The 20,747-nt window shown below is 47.9% G+C and overlaps 1 protein-coding gene across 4 annotated transcripts in view; it reads right to left on the bottom strand.

The window, feature by feature from the left end:
* Nucleotides 1–20,747, bottom strand: part of stxbp4 (syntaxin binding protein 4) — a 209,382-nt gene that overhangs the window by 188,137 nt on the left and 498 nt on the right. For 3 of the 4 annotated variants that reach the window (XR_010966940.1, XM_068003828.1, XM_068003829.1), the window contains exons 2-6: nt 14,921–14,984; nt 10,243–10,458; nt 4,631–4,704; nt 2,482–2,577; nt 573–642 (exon numbers count right to left, since the gene is read on the bottom strand). Coding sequence is in view for 3 of the 4 variants with exons in the window: in XM_068003828.1 (XP_067859929.1) it covers nt 573–642; nt 2,482–2,577; nt 4,631–4,704; nt 10,243–10,310 (308 nt within the window). In the remaining variant the exon portion in view is untranslated. The remainder of the gene's footprint in view (nt 1–572; nt 643–2,481; nt 2,578–4,630; nt 4,705–10,242; nt 10,459–14,920; nt 14,985–20,747) is intronic. The other variant, XM_068003831.1, reaches the window with a different exon arrangement.

The raw sequence follows: 20,747 nt of genomic DNA, 5'->3' as shown, positions 1-20,747 counted from the left end.
TATACTCGAGGGGATACAACCTGTCCTCATAATTTAACCCTCTGAGCCCCGCTATCATTCTGGTGAATCTGTGCTGCACCCCCCCCCCCCCTTCCAAGGCCAATATATCCTTCCTGAGGTGCTGTGCCCAGAACTGAACGCAGTATCTCCAGATGGGGGTCTAACCAGGGCTTTGTACAACTGTAGCATAACTTGATCTCACCACTTAGCGGAGGCCGAGCTCTTCCAGACAGAAGGGGAAAGAGAAAACTGGAGGGAAAGTCTCCCTGCCTTTACACTCATGCCTCCCCTCGTGGCAATGTGTCATGGCAGCATCGCAGAAGCCTAGCCACAGACGGCCCGCCCAAATTTTTGGCTGGAGGGTGGACAGGCATCAGGTGAGGACAGCTTCAGGCTCAGCTGTGAGTCCTCCACAGTCGAATAACCAGTTGACACTATCGAGGCCTCGCACCTGAACGGCTACTTTGGCATCCGGACACCCGGATTCCACCAAGAGTCCTTCCCCTTCAGAAGGGGAGGGGATTTAAATTTAAAGGACACTATTGGACATGTTTTGGCCCCAGGTTGTGTACCTTTCATTTGTAACTCCTGCTAGATCCTCTCCGTTCACTTCCAGGATTAAGTCGCCAGCCTGCAGTCGACCTGGAACAGAAGCATATATTGACAGACTACAGCTTTACTCTGTGTTATTGCTGTGAGGTAGCCTTTACCTGCATTCCCCCAGAGGTCCCAACCTGCCCCTTACCCTGAGTCGGTCCAGTTCCTCCGCCCACCGATATGTTCTGGCCTCACGGCTGAACTCACTCGCACAAGAACAAAAAATGTTTTTGCTGATCCAGACTGGCCTGAATGGAAAATATTCCTATTCATAAGTCAGGTCCAAACCACCCTCAACTCGAGCCAGGCCCGGACTCAGATCCAGGCCCAACACCTTCAAGTCTCAATACAGTGTCAGCCGGGGCTCAGTGGGCAGCGCTCTCGCCTCTGAGTCAGAAGGTCATAGGTTCAAGTCCCACTCCAGAGACTTGAGCACATAATCCAGGCTGATACTCCCAATGCAGTATTGAGGGAGTGCTGCACTGTCGAAGGTGCCGTCTTTCGGACGAGACATTAAAACCGGGGTCCTGTCTGCCCTCTCAGGTGGATATAAAAGATCCTGCGGCCACTATTTCGAAGAACAGGGGAGTTCTCCCTGGTGTCCTGGCCAATATTTATCCCATCACCACTAAAAAAACAGATTATCTGGTCATTATCACATTGCTGTTTGTGGGATCTTGCTGTGCGCAAATTGGCTGCTACATTACAACAGTGACTAGACTGCAAAAAAGTACTTCACTGGCCGTAAAGCGCTTTGGGAGGTTGTGAGAGGCGATATATAAATGCAAGTCTTTCTTTCTTTAAACCAGGTCCCAGACAGAGCCCACCTTTGCCTCACAAGTCATACTTGCTCGTAGTTGGAACATTGTGGATAACAACTGCAGGAATGACATTGGTTCTGGCCGTCCATCCTGGAAAAGGGAGGTCAGAGCGTTGGGAGTGTCTGACACGCGTCAGGTAACGGGTACAATGTACTCAATTACTCTGGCTCAGTCACAGCGCTCTGACTGACTGACATCTCCTCTCTACTTTTGGACTCAATTGAAGAAATAAGCAGGAGTTGAGACCCCCATCAGACACATGGAATGGGGTATCAGTGCTAAAGGAGGATTCTCAGCTACTGAGTGAGCCCGAGGAGCATAAAAAAGGGGTAAGACTGAGTTAGGAGCAGCGCCCTCCCTTAAATAACATTTAAAACAATGGGGCAGTTCAGTAAAACACACCGTCCCTTTAAGCTTGAATAGCAGTTCCATGCATTGCCATGTAAAGGTCCCACATTACAACACATAATACCAGTGACTCTGCTCCCTCTCCCTAAGCCACCAACAACATGGTTTTAATTGTGTGACCACCTTACGTACAATTACATGGAATTTTACAGTGCAGGAACAGGCCATTCGGCCCATCTGGTCCATGCCGGTGCTTATGCTCCACACGAGCCTCCTCCCTCCCTACTTCATCTCACCCTATCAGCACATCCTTCTATTCCTTTCTCCCTCATGCACTTATCCAGCTTCCCCTTAAATACATCTGTGCTATTCAACTCAACTCCTTGTGGTAGCGAGTTCCACATTCTCACCACTCATGCACCTCTGACCGCCCACTGCATAATCGCACCGTGTGGTGTATTCGCGGGGGGACATTCGGACTCGCTGTGTATGCCGAGTTAGCCGGTCTCAGTCAGGGCGGAGGTGGGACGCTGCAATTGGCCTCCATGTCCCTGGGCTCGGGTTCCTGCTCCCGGTCGCTGTCCGTGACTGCTGCTATCAACTGCCCCGTTGCAGACATGCACTGCAGGCACAACTTTGAAAAGCTGCTCCTGAAACTGATGCCAAGTAAAATATTTAAAGGGTGCGTTTGTCGTCTTGAACACTCTGCACCTACCATCGCTTGCAGCTATTCCTCTCGGCAAAATACGCTTGACGTAGATTCCGTATTCCTCACCACTTTGTTCTTTAAACCCACCGATAACTTTAATACCTAAAACAGAGAAAGAATCATTTTTTATTCTGCTGATGTGATACTTAAAGCCACATGTAACTGGCTGCCAGCACTCGCTATAGACTCCGGCACTTTACTTTAGTTTCCCACTGTAATTCTCACTGCATCACCTTTTTCAAGATAAGCACCTTCACCTATAATTGAGGTGGTTCCCAGTCCAATAACAAGATTCCTGGCCCCAGCCACCATGTCCTCAGACCTCATCTACTCTCCACAGGTGTCTCATCAGCACTATCTCTCCTCCTTTAAGATGCTCCTTAAAACCTACCCCCTGACCAAGTTTTTGGTCACCTTTTTTTTTATTCATTCATGGGATGTGGGCGTCCCTGGCAGGGCCAGCATTTGTTGCCCATCCCTAATTGCCCTTGAGAAGGTGGTGGTGAGCCGCCTTCTTGAGTGGCTTGCTAGGCCATTTCAGAGGGCGATTAAGAATCAACCACATTGCTGTGGGTCTGGAGTCACATATAGGCCGGACCGGGTAAGGACGGCAGGTTTCCTTCCCTAAAGGACATTAGTGAACCAGATGGGTTTTTACGACAATCCGGTAGTTTCATGGCCACCATTACTGATACTAGTTTTTTTTATTCCAGATTTTATTTAATTAATTGAATTTAAATTCCCCAGCTGCCGTGGCGGGATTTGAACTCATGACTCTGGATCATTAGTCTACGGTCTCTGGATTACTAGTCCAGTAACATAACCACTATGCTACCGTACCTATCCTACCTGTCCTAATATCTCCTTATGTGGCTCGGTGTCAAATTTTGTTTGATAATCGCTTCTGTGAAGTGCCTTGAGACGTGGTACTACGTTAAAGGTGCTATATAAATGCAAGTTGTTGCTGGCGTGGTTTAGTGTCAGCCATGGCGCAGTGGGCAGCATTCTTGCCTCTTAAGTCAGAAGGTTGTGGGTTCAAGTCCCACTCCAGAGTCATTGAGCACATAATCTAGGCTAATACTCCCAGTACCAGTACTGAGGGAGTGCTGCACTATCAGAGGTTTTGTCTTTCAGATCAGATGTTAAACTGAGGCCCTGTCCACCCTCTCAGGTGGATATAAAAGATCCCCTGGTGTGATTTGAAGAAGAGCAGGGGAGTTCTCCCTGGTGTTCTGGGCCAATATTTATCCCTTAACCAACATCACTAAAAACAGATAATCTGATCATTATCGCATTGCTGTTTGTGGGACCTTGCTGAGTGCAAATTGGCTGCTGCATTTCCTACATTACAACAGTGACTACACTTCAAAAGTACTTCAATTGGTTGTAAAGTGCTTTGAGTCCTGAGGTTGTGCAAGGTACCATATAAATGCAAATTCTTTTTCTTTCAGTGTTCCTCAGACCAGCTGGGTCTCAAGTAAGAGAATTTTTGTAGAAAAGACTTTTTGTTAGAAAATAGAAAATATTTAGGCTGCACAATTTTTAAAAATATATCTTTTATTTCAATCGTATAATAAATTCTGTTATTCTATCCGAGCTGGACATTCTGCCGACACACACAAACACACACACACACTGATGTCTCAGGGTTCCCAAGGGTCAAATTTCTGTCAATAATTTCAGCATAAAAAGGCAGCATGATTACAAATTAAGAGGTTTGTAGCTATGGCCACTTTTTCCACTAAACTGAAACAAGAGGAATATCAACCTACTTGATATTTTAGGAAAGACTTCATGAGAACAGAGTCCTACTTGATATTTTACGAAAGACTTCATGAGAACAGAGTCCTTTGGTGCGGAAATGCACAAATTCACTTCAGTTTAAGGCTCTGGCCAGGCAGTTAACATTACTGACATCTGGAGGAGTCTGTGGGAACGCGGCAGTACGGAGAGTTTTAGTCCAGAGTCAGAAGCGATTTGTTGTTGCACAGAAACTGCCGCTGGGACTTTTTATACAAAACTGCAGCACCTGGGCAGCAAACTGCATTACACTGAGCAATTGCAGAAAGTAGAGGGACTTGTAGTATGTTGTGCTGTGCCTTGGTTACTGGGATTCCTCGGCTGGACCAGATACTCAGGACAGTTTCACACTTACCTAGGCCATTCTGACAGTCAGAGAACACGACACGATGAACGGCTCGATTGATTCCATAGGGACCCATAATAGTCCTAAAGAAAATACATACACTACCAGTTACAAATGGTTTGGGGGAAAAACTACTTGATAAGCTATAAAAGGTTCCAATACATTCACAGTGGGAAGAAGCTCAACACCATCCAGGACAAAGCAGCCCTCTTGATAGGCAGCCCATCCACCAGCGTAAACATTCACTCCCTCCACCACCGGCGCACCATGGCTGCAGTGTGTACTATCTACAAGATGCACTGCACCAACTCACCAAGGCTTCTTCGACAACATCACTCAAACCCGTGACCTCTACCATCTAGAAGGACAAGAGCACCATCGCTTCCAAGTTCCCCTCCAAGTCATGCACCATCCCGACTTGGACATATATCAGCCGTTCCTTCATCATCGCTGGGTCAAACTCCTGTAACTCCCTATCTATCAGCACTGTGGGGGCGCCTCCATCACATGGACTGCACTTTCTCAAGGGCAGCCAGGGGTGGGCAATAAATGCTGGTCTTCCCAGAGACGCCCATATTCCAAGAATGAATAATTTTTTTAAAATGTCCTTCCTTCCACCTTTTGCCTTAAACTGCAGCCCTTATACTCTGGATGGTTGTTGGGATTTAGCCAAGGCCACTGGCCTCCCTTTGGGAGTAAATGGGCAGCTTCCAGTCAGCATACTTCTCTCAATGACCCCGCTGTGTGTTACTGCAATCCTTCTACATCCCTCCACCCCTCCTCACCCCCACTCTTCCAATTTTATTCCCTTCCTCTCCTGAAACCAGTCACTAATCCCAGGCCATGGTTCTTTAGATGCCGGAATGACAGGGAATGAACACAGGCTGGTACGGATCTCCGCTTGCAGGTCACACCAGCTCCTGACGTTGCAAACACTGCCGACAGACAGGGCAATGGATCAGTCTGTAACACTGGAAGCTGGCACAAGTGATGCGGGATCCTGCCAGTCAGATTGGGGGACCTGAAAAGTTCAATTCATGGCAATAGAATCATACAGTGATACAGCACAGAAAGAGGCCGTTCGGCCCATCGTGCCTGGGCCAGCTCTTTGAAAGAGCTATCCAATTAGTCCCACTCCCCTGCTCTTTCCCCATAGCCGTGCAAATTTTTACCCTCCAATACTGCACAGAAATGAAAATCCTTAAATGCAAGTCCAGAGTGCGGAAAGAAATCGCCCCCAACCAACTGCACACTGAGGAGATCCAACTCTCACAGCTCAGTGTATAACTCCAGGGTTGGCCAATTTTGTATCAGTGTTACCCACTAACCTGTTGTCATGGGCCACAATCACAAAGTCACAAGATAGGTGCAGACAGGGAAGGCCATTTGAGTTTATCCGTCCAAAACAAACCTACAGTCTCCCTGTCACCGCATTCGATCCTTTCTTAAACGATCCCAAGGTTCATGCCTCCAGTACCTAACCGGAGGTCCATGCCATGTGTTGCTCCTCACACTCTGTGCGTGCGTGTGAAACTCCTAAATGGTGCCTTGCTCAAGGGCCACTCTCAGGAAATCTGCAACCCGCTGCATAGGTCATGGATCTGCTCTCAGGACTCAGCACAGCCTCGCTACTCTGGGCCAGGAGAAGGAGAAAATACCAGCGGACTAATAGTTCTGTTTTAATCGAATCCTTTCACTCGATGTAAAGAGGTGAAGGTAATCCAGCCCCCCAATAGTATTCCCTTGCTTTCCAATAGCACTTGAGAATGCCTACGTGGTGCCCCTCTAATGAGAATGCCTACGTGGCAAAGTAGCAGAAGTAGCAATGCGGTTAGGCGAGGGTTAATTAGTAGCCTGTTAGCTAGTAGTTAGGACAGTGGGCCTCTTTTCGGCCATCTGTTTGCATGCTCAGCTCTTTACTGTAAGGCCTGCATTGTCTCATCAGTGGAGGAGACTTGATAAGTTTATCGGGTCTGGTGTGGGTGTCTCTATGGAGCGGGTTAATCAATGGCGGCACTAGGCTGAGCAAGGCCGAAAAACATTCCAAGCTAGGAGATAAGGAACAGGAGGGACAGGAGGAACATTCCAAGCTAGGAGATAGGAGGCATCCACTCTGCTGTTGTAACTACGGCGTGATCAGCCAAGTGTACTACCTGTGATTGGCCTGCAATCATGTAACCCCGCATGGCCAACCCATGCCCAGCTTATGATTGGTGTTGGCCCTTGTTAATCAGGTTCCAACCCCTGCTGATACTGTATAAATGTGTGAACTTCTGTATGTAACTTTGTCTTTCTCTAACAGGATCGACAAGACTCTATCAGGAGTCAAAATTGATACTGTAATAAAATTGTGTTGAACTTTAAAGGTGTATTCGACTCAGTGTTTGCTGAACCAGACTGAGGGGTAAAAGAATCCAGTTTATCACACTGAACCCCAGCTCAGTCAAACCTCCCACAGCCAGGCAGGCCGTGAACAGCGACTCTGAGACGCAAGGAGACACAAGTCTGGTGGGAGCCGCAGATGAAAGGGAAGGGCTTCTAGTGACTCCTGGGCCACATTATGAACACCAGGGGGCAGAGAGTTCCAGATTTCCACTGCCCCTTTGTGCAGGAAAAAGTGCTTCCTGATTTCCCTCCTCAATGGCCTAGCTCTAATTTTAAGATTGCGCCCTCTCTTGTTCTAGATTCCCCCCACCAGAGGACACAGTTTCTCCGTATCTACCCTATCGAATGCCTTTATCGTGTTAAACTCCTTGCTTAAATCACCCCTCAATCTCAAGGGAATACAAGTCAAGTTTACGCAATCTGTCTTCATAATTTAACCCGGTATCATTGGTAAATAATGGAATGCTATTGCACCTATTTCCAGAAACTCCTAAATTTGAAGGCACTCGCACACGGATTTAGAAAAATCGAGGAGAATCTGAAATATTTAGAATAAAAGTTCTGATTGTGCAAATCACAGGATGATTATGGAGATAAAAATAAAGTTTAGAATTGGAAATACACAACAGGTCCATCAGCAAATGGGTTCTGGTTCTAAACAAGGGTCTCCACCCAAAACATTAACCTGTTGTCCCTCTTTTCAGATGCTGACAGCGTATTACCAGCATTTACCGAATTAACTTTAAATTATTATACGACAGTGGCTTGCTCTAACTCCCATCTTAGTGAATCCTGTAGATTTTCTAACACATTTGAGTTCATCTGTTTAGGGCAAAACAGAGTGCCCTAAAGAAGTCCTGTTAAGAGAGTTACATCGAGTCTACAGCACAGAAACAGGCCACTCGGCCCAACTTGACTATGCTGGCGTTTATGCTCCAAGCGAGCCTCCTCCCTCCATACTTCATCTCACCCTATCAGCATATCCTTCTATTCCTTTCTCCCTCATTTCTTTATCTAGCTTCCCTTTAAATGCATCTATTCTATTCGCCTTGTGGTAGCGAGTTCCACATTCTCACCACTCTCTGGGTAAAGAAGTTTCTCCTGAATTCCCGATTGGATTTATTAGTGACTTTCTTAGGAAGTTCCAGGATTTTGACCCAGCGACGATGAAGGAATGGTGATATATTTCCAAGTCGGGATGGTGTGTGACTTGGAGGGGAACGTGCAGGTGGTGTTGTTCCCATGTGCCTGCTGCCCTTGTCCTTCTAGGTGGTAGAGGTCGTGGGTTTGGGAGGTGCTGTCGAAGAAGCCTTGGTGAGTTGCTGCAGTGCATCCTGTGGATGGTACACACTGCAGCCACAGTGCGCCGGTGGTGAAGGGAGTGAATGTTTAGGGTGGTGGATGGGGTGTCAAACAAGTGGGCTGCTTTGTCCTGGATGGTGTTGAGCTTCTTGAGTGTTGTTGGAGCTGCACTCATCCAGGCAAGTGGAGAGTATTCCATCACACTCCTGACTTGTGCCTTGTAGATGGTGGAAAGGCTTTGGGGAGTCAGGTGGTGTGTCACTCGCCGCAGAATACCCAGCCTCTGACCTGCTCTTGTAGCCACAGTATTTATATGGCTGGTCCAGTTAAGTTTCTGGTCAATGGTGACCCCCAGGATGTTGGTGGTGGGGGATTTGGCGATGGTAATGCTACTGAATGTCAAGGGGAGGTGGTTAGACTTGGTCTCCTTATTCTTCCTACCAAAATGCATCACCTCACACTTATTTATATTGAAATTCATTTGCCAATTACACACCCATTCTGCAAGTTTATTAATGTCCTCTTGCATTCTGATGCATTCTTCCTTTGTATTAACTACACCCCCCAATTTGGTGTTGTCCACAAATTGTACTTCCGATTCCTGAGTCCAAATCATTAATATAAATTGTGAACAACAGTGGTCCCAGCACTGATCCCTGTCGAACACCACTTCCCACCATTTTCCAGCCTGAGTAGCAACCCTTAACCCCAGCTCTCTGCTCCATGTTTTGTAAATTGTAAACAATTTTACAACACCAAGTTATAGTCCAGCAATTTTATTTTAAATTCACAAGCTTTCGGAGATTTTCTCCTTCCTCAGGCAAATGTTTCAAGATTGAAATGATTTCAATGTTTTGTAGCCAGCTTGCTATCCATTCTGCTACCTGTCCCCTGACTCCACATGCTCTGACCTTAGTCATGAGTCTACAAGGCCTTTTGAAAATCAAAATATATTTACATTACCCTTGTCCACACTTTCTGTTACTTCTTCAAAGAATTCAGTCAGGTTGGTTAAGCATGACTTTCCCTTCTGAAATCCGTGCTGACTACTCTATTGTATTTTCGTTTTCTTGGTGTTTTTCTATTACATCTTTGAGTAAAGATTTCGTTATATTCCCTACCAGGCTTTGAGTAAAGATTCCATTATCTTTCCAAAAAAACACAAACTGTTTTTGTGTTATCCCATAAACCAATCAATTAACTTGGAGGGCACTGTGCAAATAGCAGAAATACAGGTCAGGCTCCCAGCTACTGAGAATCCAGACATTATGTACAGGAACTGTTCAATAACCCAGGCATCTCCCCTCCTCACTGATGGGGAACTTAAGTGGTGGGGGCGGGGAGATTTACTGAAAGCAATTCAGAGATCAATTCAAGAAAGGTCGCACAAACGATCTTGCCTTCAAAACAGAGATGCACACAGTCGAGAAATCCTGCAACAGATCAACGCATTTATAATGAAAACTTCCAAATCTGGGTTTAAAACGAAGCAAAGAACAGTTCATGCATCTTTCTTTGCCCAGATTGCTGAACATTTTTAACTCATTCTTTTCAAAACTTTTTGTTCTTGCGGATAACTCAACCTGCAGGTACCGTTTCCATTGGCTGGACACGAGGCAGACCAGACTGACCTCTCCGTTGGGTTTCTCTTGGTGTTAAACCTGCCGCCAACTCTCTCACACAAAGACACAGACAGACACACATGCATACAGAGACAAACACACACACAGACCAACACACATGCATAGAGACAGACACATACAGACACAGACCGACACACATGCATAGAGACAGACACACATACAGACACACATGCATAGAGACAGACACACATACAGACCACACACACAGACACAGACCGACACACATGCACACACAGAGACAAACACACACAGACCTCACACACACACAGACATACACACGGACAGACGTACCAGTATAAAAGGGACAAGCCATCAAAGTGTTCGGGCTCCGTTTCCTCTGACTGTGGCAATAAGGACATCGTGGACAGACCGCACAGAGAGCGAGAGAGAGCCCACTGTAGTTAGGGGGGATGAAGACCGCCTTCCTGGCTATTCAGGGGCTCAGCACCCGGCTGCTCCCTCCTGCATTGCAAAGACGAGTCCTCAGAAGGAGATTACACGGCGGCACTGCGAGGACAAGATAGAAACTTGGCTGCAAATCGGGAGGAAGTCGACTGCTGACGAGGATGTTCAGGATCAGACGCGTCCCTGATCCAGATTAAGGTTATCTGCCTCACTCACCGACACTCCCAGCGAGGGCTGATCTCCGGATCCCAGGGGATCCAGAAGTGACCAGTAATTGAAAGGGGCAAGAGATCTCGACACTGCTGTGGGATCCCTAGACTCACCTGGATCAGGTAAAAGAAAGACTTGCATTTCTAAAGGGCCCTTCACGACATCAGGACCTCCCAAAGCGATTTAAAGCCAATGAAGTGCAGTCACTGTTGTAATATAGGAAACGTGGCAGCCAATTTGTGCACAGCAAGATCCCACAAACAGCAATGTGATAATGACCAGATAATCTATTATAGTGATGTTGATAGAGGGATAAATATTCACCCAGAACAACTCCCCTTCTTCAAATAGTGGCCATAGGATCTTTTATGTTCACCTGAGAGGGCAGACGGGGCCTCGGTTTAACATCTCAGCCAAAAGAGGGCACTTCCAACAGTGCAGCACTCCCTCAGTACTGCATCGGGAGTGTCCGCCTGCATTTTGTGCTCAAGACTCTGGAGTGGGACTTGAACCCATGACCTTCTGACTCAGAGGCGAGAGCACTGCCACTGAGCCACAGCCAACTCCAGATATGGCTCCTGATTGATCACTAAAATTGCCCTTGGAGATGCCACAAGGGTTTTCGGGGCGGGAAATGGAAATGTCACACCGGGGTAGGGGTTGCTCTTCTGAGCTTAGGGCCGAGGCATTCTGCTTGGGACAGTATCCAGGCTGGCAATCCAATTCAGAATGCTGCATTGTCCTTCAGATGAGATGTTAAACCAAGGAACCATCTGTCTGTTTCAGTAGTTCAGGTGGACGTTAAAAACATTCCATGCACTATTGGAAGATCAGAGAGTTTTCGCGATCACATGGCCAACATTCCACCCTTAACCAACGCCCACCAGAACAGATTCATCTCATTGCTGTTTCTGGGTCATTCAACTCATGGCTATTTCTGGGACCCATAACCTACCTGATCTAGAACTGTTTAATGGGACATTGTTGATGGCATTTTACTCTGTATCTAAACCTTGCTGTACCTGCCCTGGGAGTGTTTGATGAGACAGTGTAGAGGGAGCTTTACTCTGTATCTAACCCGTGCTGTACCTGCCCTGGGAGTGTTTGATGGGACAGTGTAGAGGGAGCTTTACTCTGTATCTAACCCGTGCTGTACCTGCCCTGGGAGGGTTTGATGGGACAGTGTAGAGGGAGCTTTACTCTGTATCTAACCCGTGCTGTACCTGCCCTGGGAGGGTTTGATGGGACAGTGTAGAGGGAGCTTTACTCTGTATCTAACCCGTGCTGTACCTGCCCTGGGAGTGTTTGATGGGACAGTGTGGAGGGAGCTTTACTCTGTATCTAACCCTTGCTGTACCTGCCCTGGGAGTGTTTGATGGGACAGTGTAGAGGGAGCTTTACTCTGTATCTAACCCATGCTGTGCCTGCCCTGGGAGTGTTTTATTTTGACACTCTAAAATAGAAACTGTTACAATTCTAAGTGTTTATAGCTTTGACCTTGATAAGCACAAAAACTCAACAAAAGATTTTGAAAAAGTGGAAATAATGTCCAGTAAACCTCAGAACATATACAAGAAAAATAATGGCAGTGTGGGTCACCTGCATGGATGAGGGGTGTTTGACCTGGGTCCCAATCCAAAACCTCCACTCCTTTCCTTCCCCATGGTCTGATATGTAGAAACCTCTGAGAAGCTTAACACTACTCTTTCCATTTACTTCACACCCCCTCGAGTGCTGCGATCACCCTTCTCTGCTTCCCCCTTCCCTAGCTCAAGTCCATTTTCAGCACTGGACCTAGTAAGGAGTTTATTCGGAGGTACAGCCCCATATCCTAACTCGCACCAAGTCCCGTTCTCCCATCACCCCTGTGCTCGCTGACCTACATTGGCTCCCTGTCCGGCAACGCCTCAGTTTTAAAATTCTCATCCTTGTGTTCAAATCCCTCAATTGCCTCGCCTCTCGCTATCTCTGTAACCTCCTCCAGCCTTACAACCCTCCGAAATCTCTGCATTTCTCCAATTCTGGCCTCTTGTGCATCCCCGATTTTCATCGCCCCTCCATTGGCGGCCGTGCCTTCAGCTGCCTAGACCCTAAGCTCTGGAATTCCCTCCCTAAACCTCTCCGCCTCTCCTCCTTTAAATCACTCCTTAAAACCTACCTCACCTGTCCTAATATCTCCTTATGTGGCTCAGAGTCAAATTTATGTCTGATTATGCTCTTGTGAAGCACCGTGGGACGTTTTACTATGTTAAAGGTGCTATATAAATGCAAGTTGTTGTTGCTGTGGTGTGCTGTTATAATGACACAGTGTTCTTCACAGACTCAGTCTTAAACCCCAGGGTAGGCTCAACAACCCAGTCACCTGATACTACCGATCAACCTCATGGCTCTTCTCCGCACCACTTCCAGGTTCACCTTGTGTCCCGTTAACCAGCACTGGACACAGTACTCTTGGTACGGCCTAACCAGACTCGTACTCTACTGATTTGGCATTATAGCCCAGCATTCTATTTGTTTTGGTGATGGCCATTCTGCAATGACCGGTCATGACAAACCTGAATTTGCAAAATCCTAAATTTGCCGTTGGTCAGTTTTCAACCCATGTCCTGCTGATACCCATTATCTTGAAGTTGTGTTCCGGATTTACCTGTACTATTTTCAATCCGATTTACCTCTATGGAGTCTCCGAGAAGCTGGAGTATGACGCTCATCCTCTTCCCCTGGTGACAGAATATCCAGCATCATCGAGGAACGTTATTTGTGGCCAATTCGGAGACTAAGAACGTCTGAGCCACATATATTAATTGAAGGAATTAGCACAAGACCAGTCAGTGACCACACTGCTTTTATTAGGCTCTGTAACTGAGATTTGAAAGGATTCGTACTGCTTCATACTCAATAATCTGCCAAATCCTTTCCATGAACTCCACATGACTCCAGTTACTTAATTTAGTCTCTATCCAGACACAGGACTGTCCAAGTAAAGTGAGGCTTAGCTCTCATTTGGGACTACACAATAAGCAAGTTTCAGCTCACATCAATCTGATTTCGCAGTTGATATAATAATGATGTCATTTTCACATACAGCACACACCGGGTAAAAGGGAACGATTCACTCCCGCCTGGTGCTGTGTGTCTCAGTGCAATTTCCGGCATAAGAACAGTACATAGAGAGAGCTTGCATTTGTACACTATCATGTCCTCAGGACATGTCAAAGTGCTTCACATTTAACAAATGACTTTTGAGGTGCAGTCACTGTTCTTTAGGCAAATGACATACCAGGTAAAAGAGCACAATACACTTCTGTTTGGTGCGGTATGGTTCGTGTGCATTTCTCTCAGTCTCACCTCCCACTGTACGTATAAAAGGGAACAGTGTATTCCCGTCTGCTACTGAATGAGCATCTTCAGGAGAGATGGGAAGAAAATTACATAGCGACATAAAACGTACAGTATTGGGCAGGAGCCCAAAGGTCCATCCCTTCGAACCTTCTAAACTCCCAGTGGGTTCCTGGGACCCTTGAACTAATAGCCCTGTAGCCCCTCTCCTAAAAGGAATCTGTTCAGTCCTTTTTTAAACCCTGCCATGGTTTCCTGTTCCTCCCCTACTGGTATCGGGGTGGGGGGGGGCTCCACAATTCTATCGCCCTTTCACTGAACAAAAGTTGCCGAAATTCCCTTTTTCTTCTTCTGACACCTTTAAGTTTAAAACGAGCCTCCCTCAGCCCTCGAACCTCACACTCGACAGAAGATCTCTCCTGGATCCAAATTCCCCATGCCTGTGAAAACATTAAAGACCTTTAACAAGTTCCCCGCTCCCCCTTAACGTCCATCCTCTTCCTCTTCGCCAGACAGTAAAATCCCAGGGACGACCATCTTTTGTTATAATGCTGCTAAATTTTGGTCTTCCAGTGAAAGGAATAAAATGGGAGGAACTATTCAAAAGTAAAAGGTGTGGAGGGAAAATTGGGGGTGTTTTAAGCAGACAAGTTTTACATTGCAGAGACTGTTTAGCCAAAACAAACATGCCAGGGCTTAACCAGAGAGTAAACCCATCATGGATGGAAAGGCAAGTCATGAAAGGCATTATGGAGAAAGAGCAATGTGCAAGGGTGCATCCCAACGCACACTCCTGATATGCGTGCAAGTGAATGTGTCTCGTTTTACACATTTAGCCAGCCGGCTTCAGTATCAGCTCTTATCCACCAGATGCCACTAGCAGCATACTATTGACTCTCACAGAAGGACATAAGGCACTTGTGTAAAAACTGGCTTTGTTCCAACGTGGTCTTTGCATTGTCTCTCCTGAAAACACCCAGACCCAGGGTACATTGGGAGCGATATCAGCACTCACCTTGACAAAGCCTGGCTAGCGTCAATGTGGAAGACACCTCTTTGAGCCAATCAATTCAAAGATCCTACGAAAGAAACAGATTTGAATGTCTATCAAGATTGTGACACTTATCTCATCACAGCCAGTACAAGGAATGTGACGTCACAAGCACTTTCGGATGTCCTGAGTGCATGAAAGGTGCTAGATAAATACAAGTCTTTTTCTGCCTGTGTTGGCACTGTAGTATCAAGATTTTTTTTAAATTCAGTAATAAAGATAGATTTATAGAGCGCCTTTCACGACCTCAGGACATCCCAAAGTGCTTTACAGCCAATTAAGTACTTTTTGAAGTGTAGTCATTGTTATAATGTAGGGAATCGCGGCGGCCAATTTGCACACAGCAAGATCCCACAAACAGCAACATGATAATGAACTGATAATCTGCTTTTAGAGATGTTGGTTGAGGGATAAATATTGGCCAAGACACCGGGGAGAACTCCCCTGCTCTTCTTCGAAATAGTGCCATGGGATCTTTTACATCCACTTGAGAGGGGCAGGCGGGGCCTCGCTTTAACATCTCATCCAAAAGACAACATTTCCAACAGTGCAGCGCTCCCTCAGTATTGGCACTGGGAGTGTCAACCTGGATTATGTGCTCAAGTCTCTGGAGTGGGACTATGAACCCACAACCTTCGACTCAGGAGGCGAGAGTGCGACCCACTGAGCTAATTCCCAATGTAGACAGCCTACTAGAACTCCCTGAGGTTCTTTCTCACACGTCATGGATTAATGATGGCTCAAGGTACAACTTGTCCTGTTATATGCTCCTTCAGTCGATGAGAAAATGCATCGTTTACTAGTGAGAGAAAAGATTTTACAAGAAACACTCGCTATTTCTGTCTCGCTGCCCCTCACAGGCCTTCATTAGCCACAGCCTGCCAAAAAATAACGTCACCAGTTGTGACGTTCAAACCCTGCTCATACGTGAGCTGGTGCAGACACAGCTGTTTCTTCCCATCACCCTTGTGCTCGCTGACCTACATTGGCTCCCGGTCCGGCATAGCCTTGATTTTAAAATTCTCATCCTTGTTTTCAAATCCCTCCCTGCCCTCGCGCCCCCTCCCTATCTCTGTAACCTCCTCCAGCCCTACAACCCTCCGAGATCTCTGCGCTCCTCCAATTCTGGCCTCTTGAGCATCCTCGATTTCCTTCACCCCACCGTTGGCGGCCGTGTCTTCAGCTGCCTAGACGCCAAGCTCTGGAATTCCCTCCCTAAACCTCTCCGCCCCTTTCTCCTTCGTCAAGTTGCTCCTTAAAACCTACCTCTTTGACCAATCCTGTCCTAATATTGCTTTATGTGGCTCGGTGACAAATTTTTGTTTGATAATCGCTCCTGTGAAGCACGTTGGGACGTTTTACTACATTAAAGGCGCTATATAAATGCAAGTTGTTGTTGTTCATTGGTGCAGTGAAATCCACCTGGAAAGTTCCACAATCTGGGGTGTGTAACTTATATTTAATACATCACAACCCGTGCACTATCCTTTCCTTAACACTGCAGCCTGTTATCCTGTGTGTGACACACTGCGGCCTGTCTGTTATCCCGCGTGTGACACACTGCGGCCTGTCTGTTATCCTGTGTGTGACACACTGCGGCCTGTCTGTTATCCTGTGTGTGACACACTGCGGCCTGTCTGTTATCCCGCGTGTGACACACTGCGGCCTGTCTGTTATCCTGCGTGTGACACACTGCAGCCCGTCTGTTATCCGGTGTGTGACACACTGCAGCCTGTTATCCTGTGTGTGACACACTGCGGCCTGTCTGTTATCCTGTGTGTGACACACTGCAGCCCGTCTGTTATCCGGTGTGTGACACACTGCAGCCTGTTATCCTGTGTGTGACACACTGCAGTCTGTTATCCTGTGTGTGACACACTGCGGCCTGTCTGTTATCCTGTGTGTGACACACTGCGGCCTGTCTGTTATCCTGTGTGTGACACATTGCGGCCTGTCTGTTATCCTGTGTGTGACACACTGCAGCCTGTCTGTTATCCGGTGTGTGACACACTGCGGCCTGTCTGTTATCCTGTGTGTGACACACTGCAGCCTGTCTGTTATCCGGTGTGTGACACACTGCAGCCTGTCTGTTATCCTGCGTGTGACACACTGCAGCCTGTTATCCTGTGTGTGACACACTGCGGCCTGTCTGTTATCCTGCGAGTGACACACTGCGGCCTGTTATCCTGCGTGTGACACACTGCAGCCTGTTATCCTGTGTGTGACACACTGCGGCCTGTCTGTTATCCTGCGTGTGACACACTGCAGCCTGTTATCCTGTGTGTGACACACTGCGGCCTGTCTGTTATCCTGCGAGTGACACACTGCGGCCTGTTATCCTGCGTGTGACACACTGCAGCCTGTTATCCTGCGTGTGACACACTGCAGCCTGTTATCCTGTGTGTGACACACTGCAGCCTGTCTGTTATCCGGTGTGTGACACACTGCGGCCTGTCTGTTATCCTGTGTGTGACACACTGCGGCCTGTCTGTTATCCTGTGTGTGACACACTGCAGCCTGTATGTTATCCTGCGTGTGACACACTGCAGCCTGTCTGTTATCCTGCGTGTGACACACTGCAGCCTGTCTGTTATCCTGCGTGTGACACACTGCGGCCTGTCTGTTATCCTGCGTGTGACACACTGCAGCCTGTCTGTTATCCTGCGTGTGACACACTGCAGCCTGTCTGTTATCCTGCGTGTGACACACTGCAGCCTGTCTGTTATCCTGCGTGTGACACACTGCAGCCTGTCTGTTATCCTGTGTGTGACACACTGCAGCCTGTCTGTTATCCTGTGTGTGACACACTGCAGCCTATTTATTTCACGATGTGGAGATGCCGGTGATGGACTGGGGTTGACAATTGTAAACAATTTTACAACACCAAGTTATAGTCCAGCAATTTTATTTTAAATTCACAAGCTTTCGGAGGCTTCCTCCTTCGTCAGGTGAACGATGTGAAAATGAAAACCTCGAAATGAAATCGCATTTATAATTCACAGAACAATGCTTGGTGAGTACAGACAGTTTTTTCAACTGAGCAATTTTATTTTAAATTCACAAGCTTTCGGAGGCTTCCTCCTTCGTCAGGTGAACGATGTGAACGGGCAGTTGAAAAAACTGTCTGTACTCACCAAGCATTGTTCTGTGAATTATAAATGCGATTTCATTTCGAGGTTTTCATTTTCACATCGTTCACCTGACGAAGGAGGAAGCCTCCGAAAGCTTGTGAATTTAAAATAAAATTGCTGGACTATAACTTGGTGTTGTAAAATTGTTTATATTTATTTCACAGCACATTTACACCAAATACCTTACCCTGTGTGCACTATAATTTCCTAGCGGGAAGGGAGACAAGTCATACAGATTAGTTTCTTAATGTGAAACCGGGACAATGTAATTATGTGTAAAGTATTTTGTGCGCTCCTGCTAGGTTATAATGCACAGATGGTCTTGGTTTATTGTGTTCAGTCACAATACCTGTAACAGCTTCTTTCCTGTCACATGAAGTCCAGCAATACTTAGGCAATGGTAACAGAGACAGACGACCTCTATGGGAAAATTCACCAGCAGTATTGGACAACAATGGCCCACACAGTGGAACTCTGCGGTGGTAACAAAAGATGTTCCAGGCACGTATTACAATTCAGGAGGCAATGAGAGTTGGAAATTAAACAAAGAAAAAGCTGGAAGCAGCAAAAGCAAATGCTGGATCTGAATTCAGAGTGATATGTACTGTTTCTGATACTTCTTCTCTTCAAGAACTGCGAAGGGTTAACACTTTCTCCTCAAATGGAACTCCTACAGGTCAGTACAGCACGCCACCAATCGTGGCCAGCTCTACATCCGAACTCTTTACTCTAATCCTATTTCCCTGCTCTTTTCCCACATCCTTCAGATCTTGCGCTCCCAAAGCTGAGAAGTTTGTTTACCTGTTCTGTGACAAACACTTTTACACTCAACACCTTTTATCTGTCGGTAATGTCCAAGTTCATTCCTAGAATAGAATACTGCTCCAATATCTGCAAACACCTTGCTCTCAATCCTGGACAAAGATACATGAACATGTTTGCCATCTGCCAAGTGATGCCTTTATTCTCTAACCTCCTTTTGGTCGCAAATTTTCTTTTTTTTCCCCGATACTATTCTGCTCAGTTGTCCTCCGAACACTTCTCTCTCTTTCTTCCTAAACTACACACTCTCCCCCCACATCCCCAGCCCTGCATCCTCACCGTGTTGAAGTTTAGATTCACTGCTCTAACTCATTCTTTCCCGGGGCCTCACCTCCCTCGGCCTTCCCTCCGTCCTACAGTCTCCAGGTTTTTAAAATCCAAGCTTAGCCTCATCTGATCACAACTTCCTTGTTTACCTCGTCTTCTCTTCCCTGCGCTGTTGGGAGTCCAAATCCCTCCATGAGCAGGTCAAGAATTTAAATTCAGTTTTTTTTAAATCAGGAAATAAAAAGCTGTTGGAATGTCCTAAAAACTCAACTGATTCACTTATGTCCTCTAATGAAGGAAACCTGCCGTCCTTACCCGGTGTGGCCTAGATGTGACTCCAGTCCCCACACCAAAGTGGTTGACTCTTAACTGCCCTCTGAAGTGGCCCTAGCGAGCCACTCGGTTATATCAAACTGCTACAAAGGAAAAGGGACTGCAGCGTTTCAAGAAAGAAGACCCATCACCACCACCTCAAGGGCAACTAGGGACGGGCAATAAATGCCGGCCTTGCCAGCGACGCCCACATTCCCGAGAATGAATGGAGGCATGACAGGTACCGGAGTACCCGGGCAATGGGATACCAGTACCCCCAACCGGAGAATGGGGTACCAGTACCCCCAACCGGGCAATGGGGTGCCAGTACCCCCAACCGGACAATGGGGTGCCAGTACCCCCACCCGGGCAATGGGGTACCAGTAGCCCCAACCGGACAATGGGGTGCCAGTACCCCCACCCGGGCAATGGGGTGCCAGTACCCCCACCCGGGCAATGGGGTACCAGTAGCCCCAACCGGACAATGGGGTCCCAGTACCCCCACCCGGGCAATGGGGTACCAGTACCCCCACCCGGGCAATGGGGTACCAGTAGCCCCATCAGGGCAATGGGGTACCAGTAGCCCCACCTGGGCAAAGGGGCACCAGTAGTCCCACTAGGGCAATGGGGCACCAGTAGTCCCACCTGGACAATGGACTACCAATATCCCCACCCGGGCAATGGGGCACCGGTACCCCCACCCGGGCAATGGGGCACCAGTACCCCCACCCTGGCAATGGGGCACCAGTAACCCCGCCCGGGCAATGGGGCACCAGTACCCCCACCCGGGCAATGGGGCACCAGTACCCCCGCCCGGGCAATGGGGCACCAGTACCCCCACCCTGGCAATGGGGTCCCAGTACCTCCACCCTGGCAATGGGGCACCGGTACCCCCGCCCGGGCAATGGGGCACCAGTACCCCCACCCTGGCAATGGGGTCCCAGTACCCCCACCCTGGCAATGGGGCACCAGTACCCCCGCCCGGGCAATGGGGCACCAGTACCCCCGCCCGGGCAATGGGGCACCAGTACCCCCACCCTGGCAATGGGGCACCAGTACCCCCACCCTGGCAATGGGGCACCAGTAGCCCCACCCTGGCAATGGGGCACCAGTACCCCCACCCTGGCAATGGGGTCCCAGTACCTCCACCCTGGCAATGGGGCACCAGTACCCCCGCCCGGGCAATGGGGCACCAGTACCCCCACCCGGGCAATGGGGCACCAGTACCCCCACCCGGGCAATGGGGCACCAGTACCCCC

The sequence above is a fragment of the Heptranchias perlo genome, chromosome 23 (genome assembly GCF_035084215.1).
Source record: "Heptranchias perlo isolate sHepPer1 chromosome 23, sHepPer1.hap1, whole genome shotgun sequence".
Lineage (NCBI taxonomy): Eukaryota > Metazoa > Chordata > Chondrichthyes > Hexanchiformes > Hexanchidae > Heptranchias > Heptranchias perlo.
This window is presented reverse-complemented; position numbering and strand designations above follow the sequence as displayed.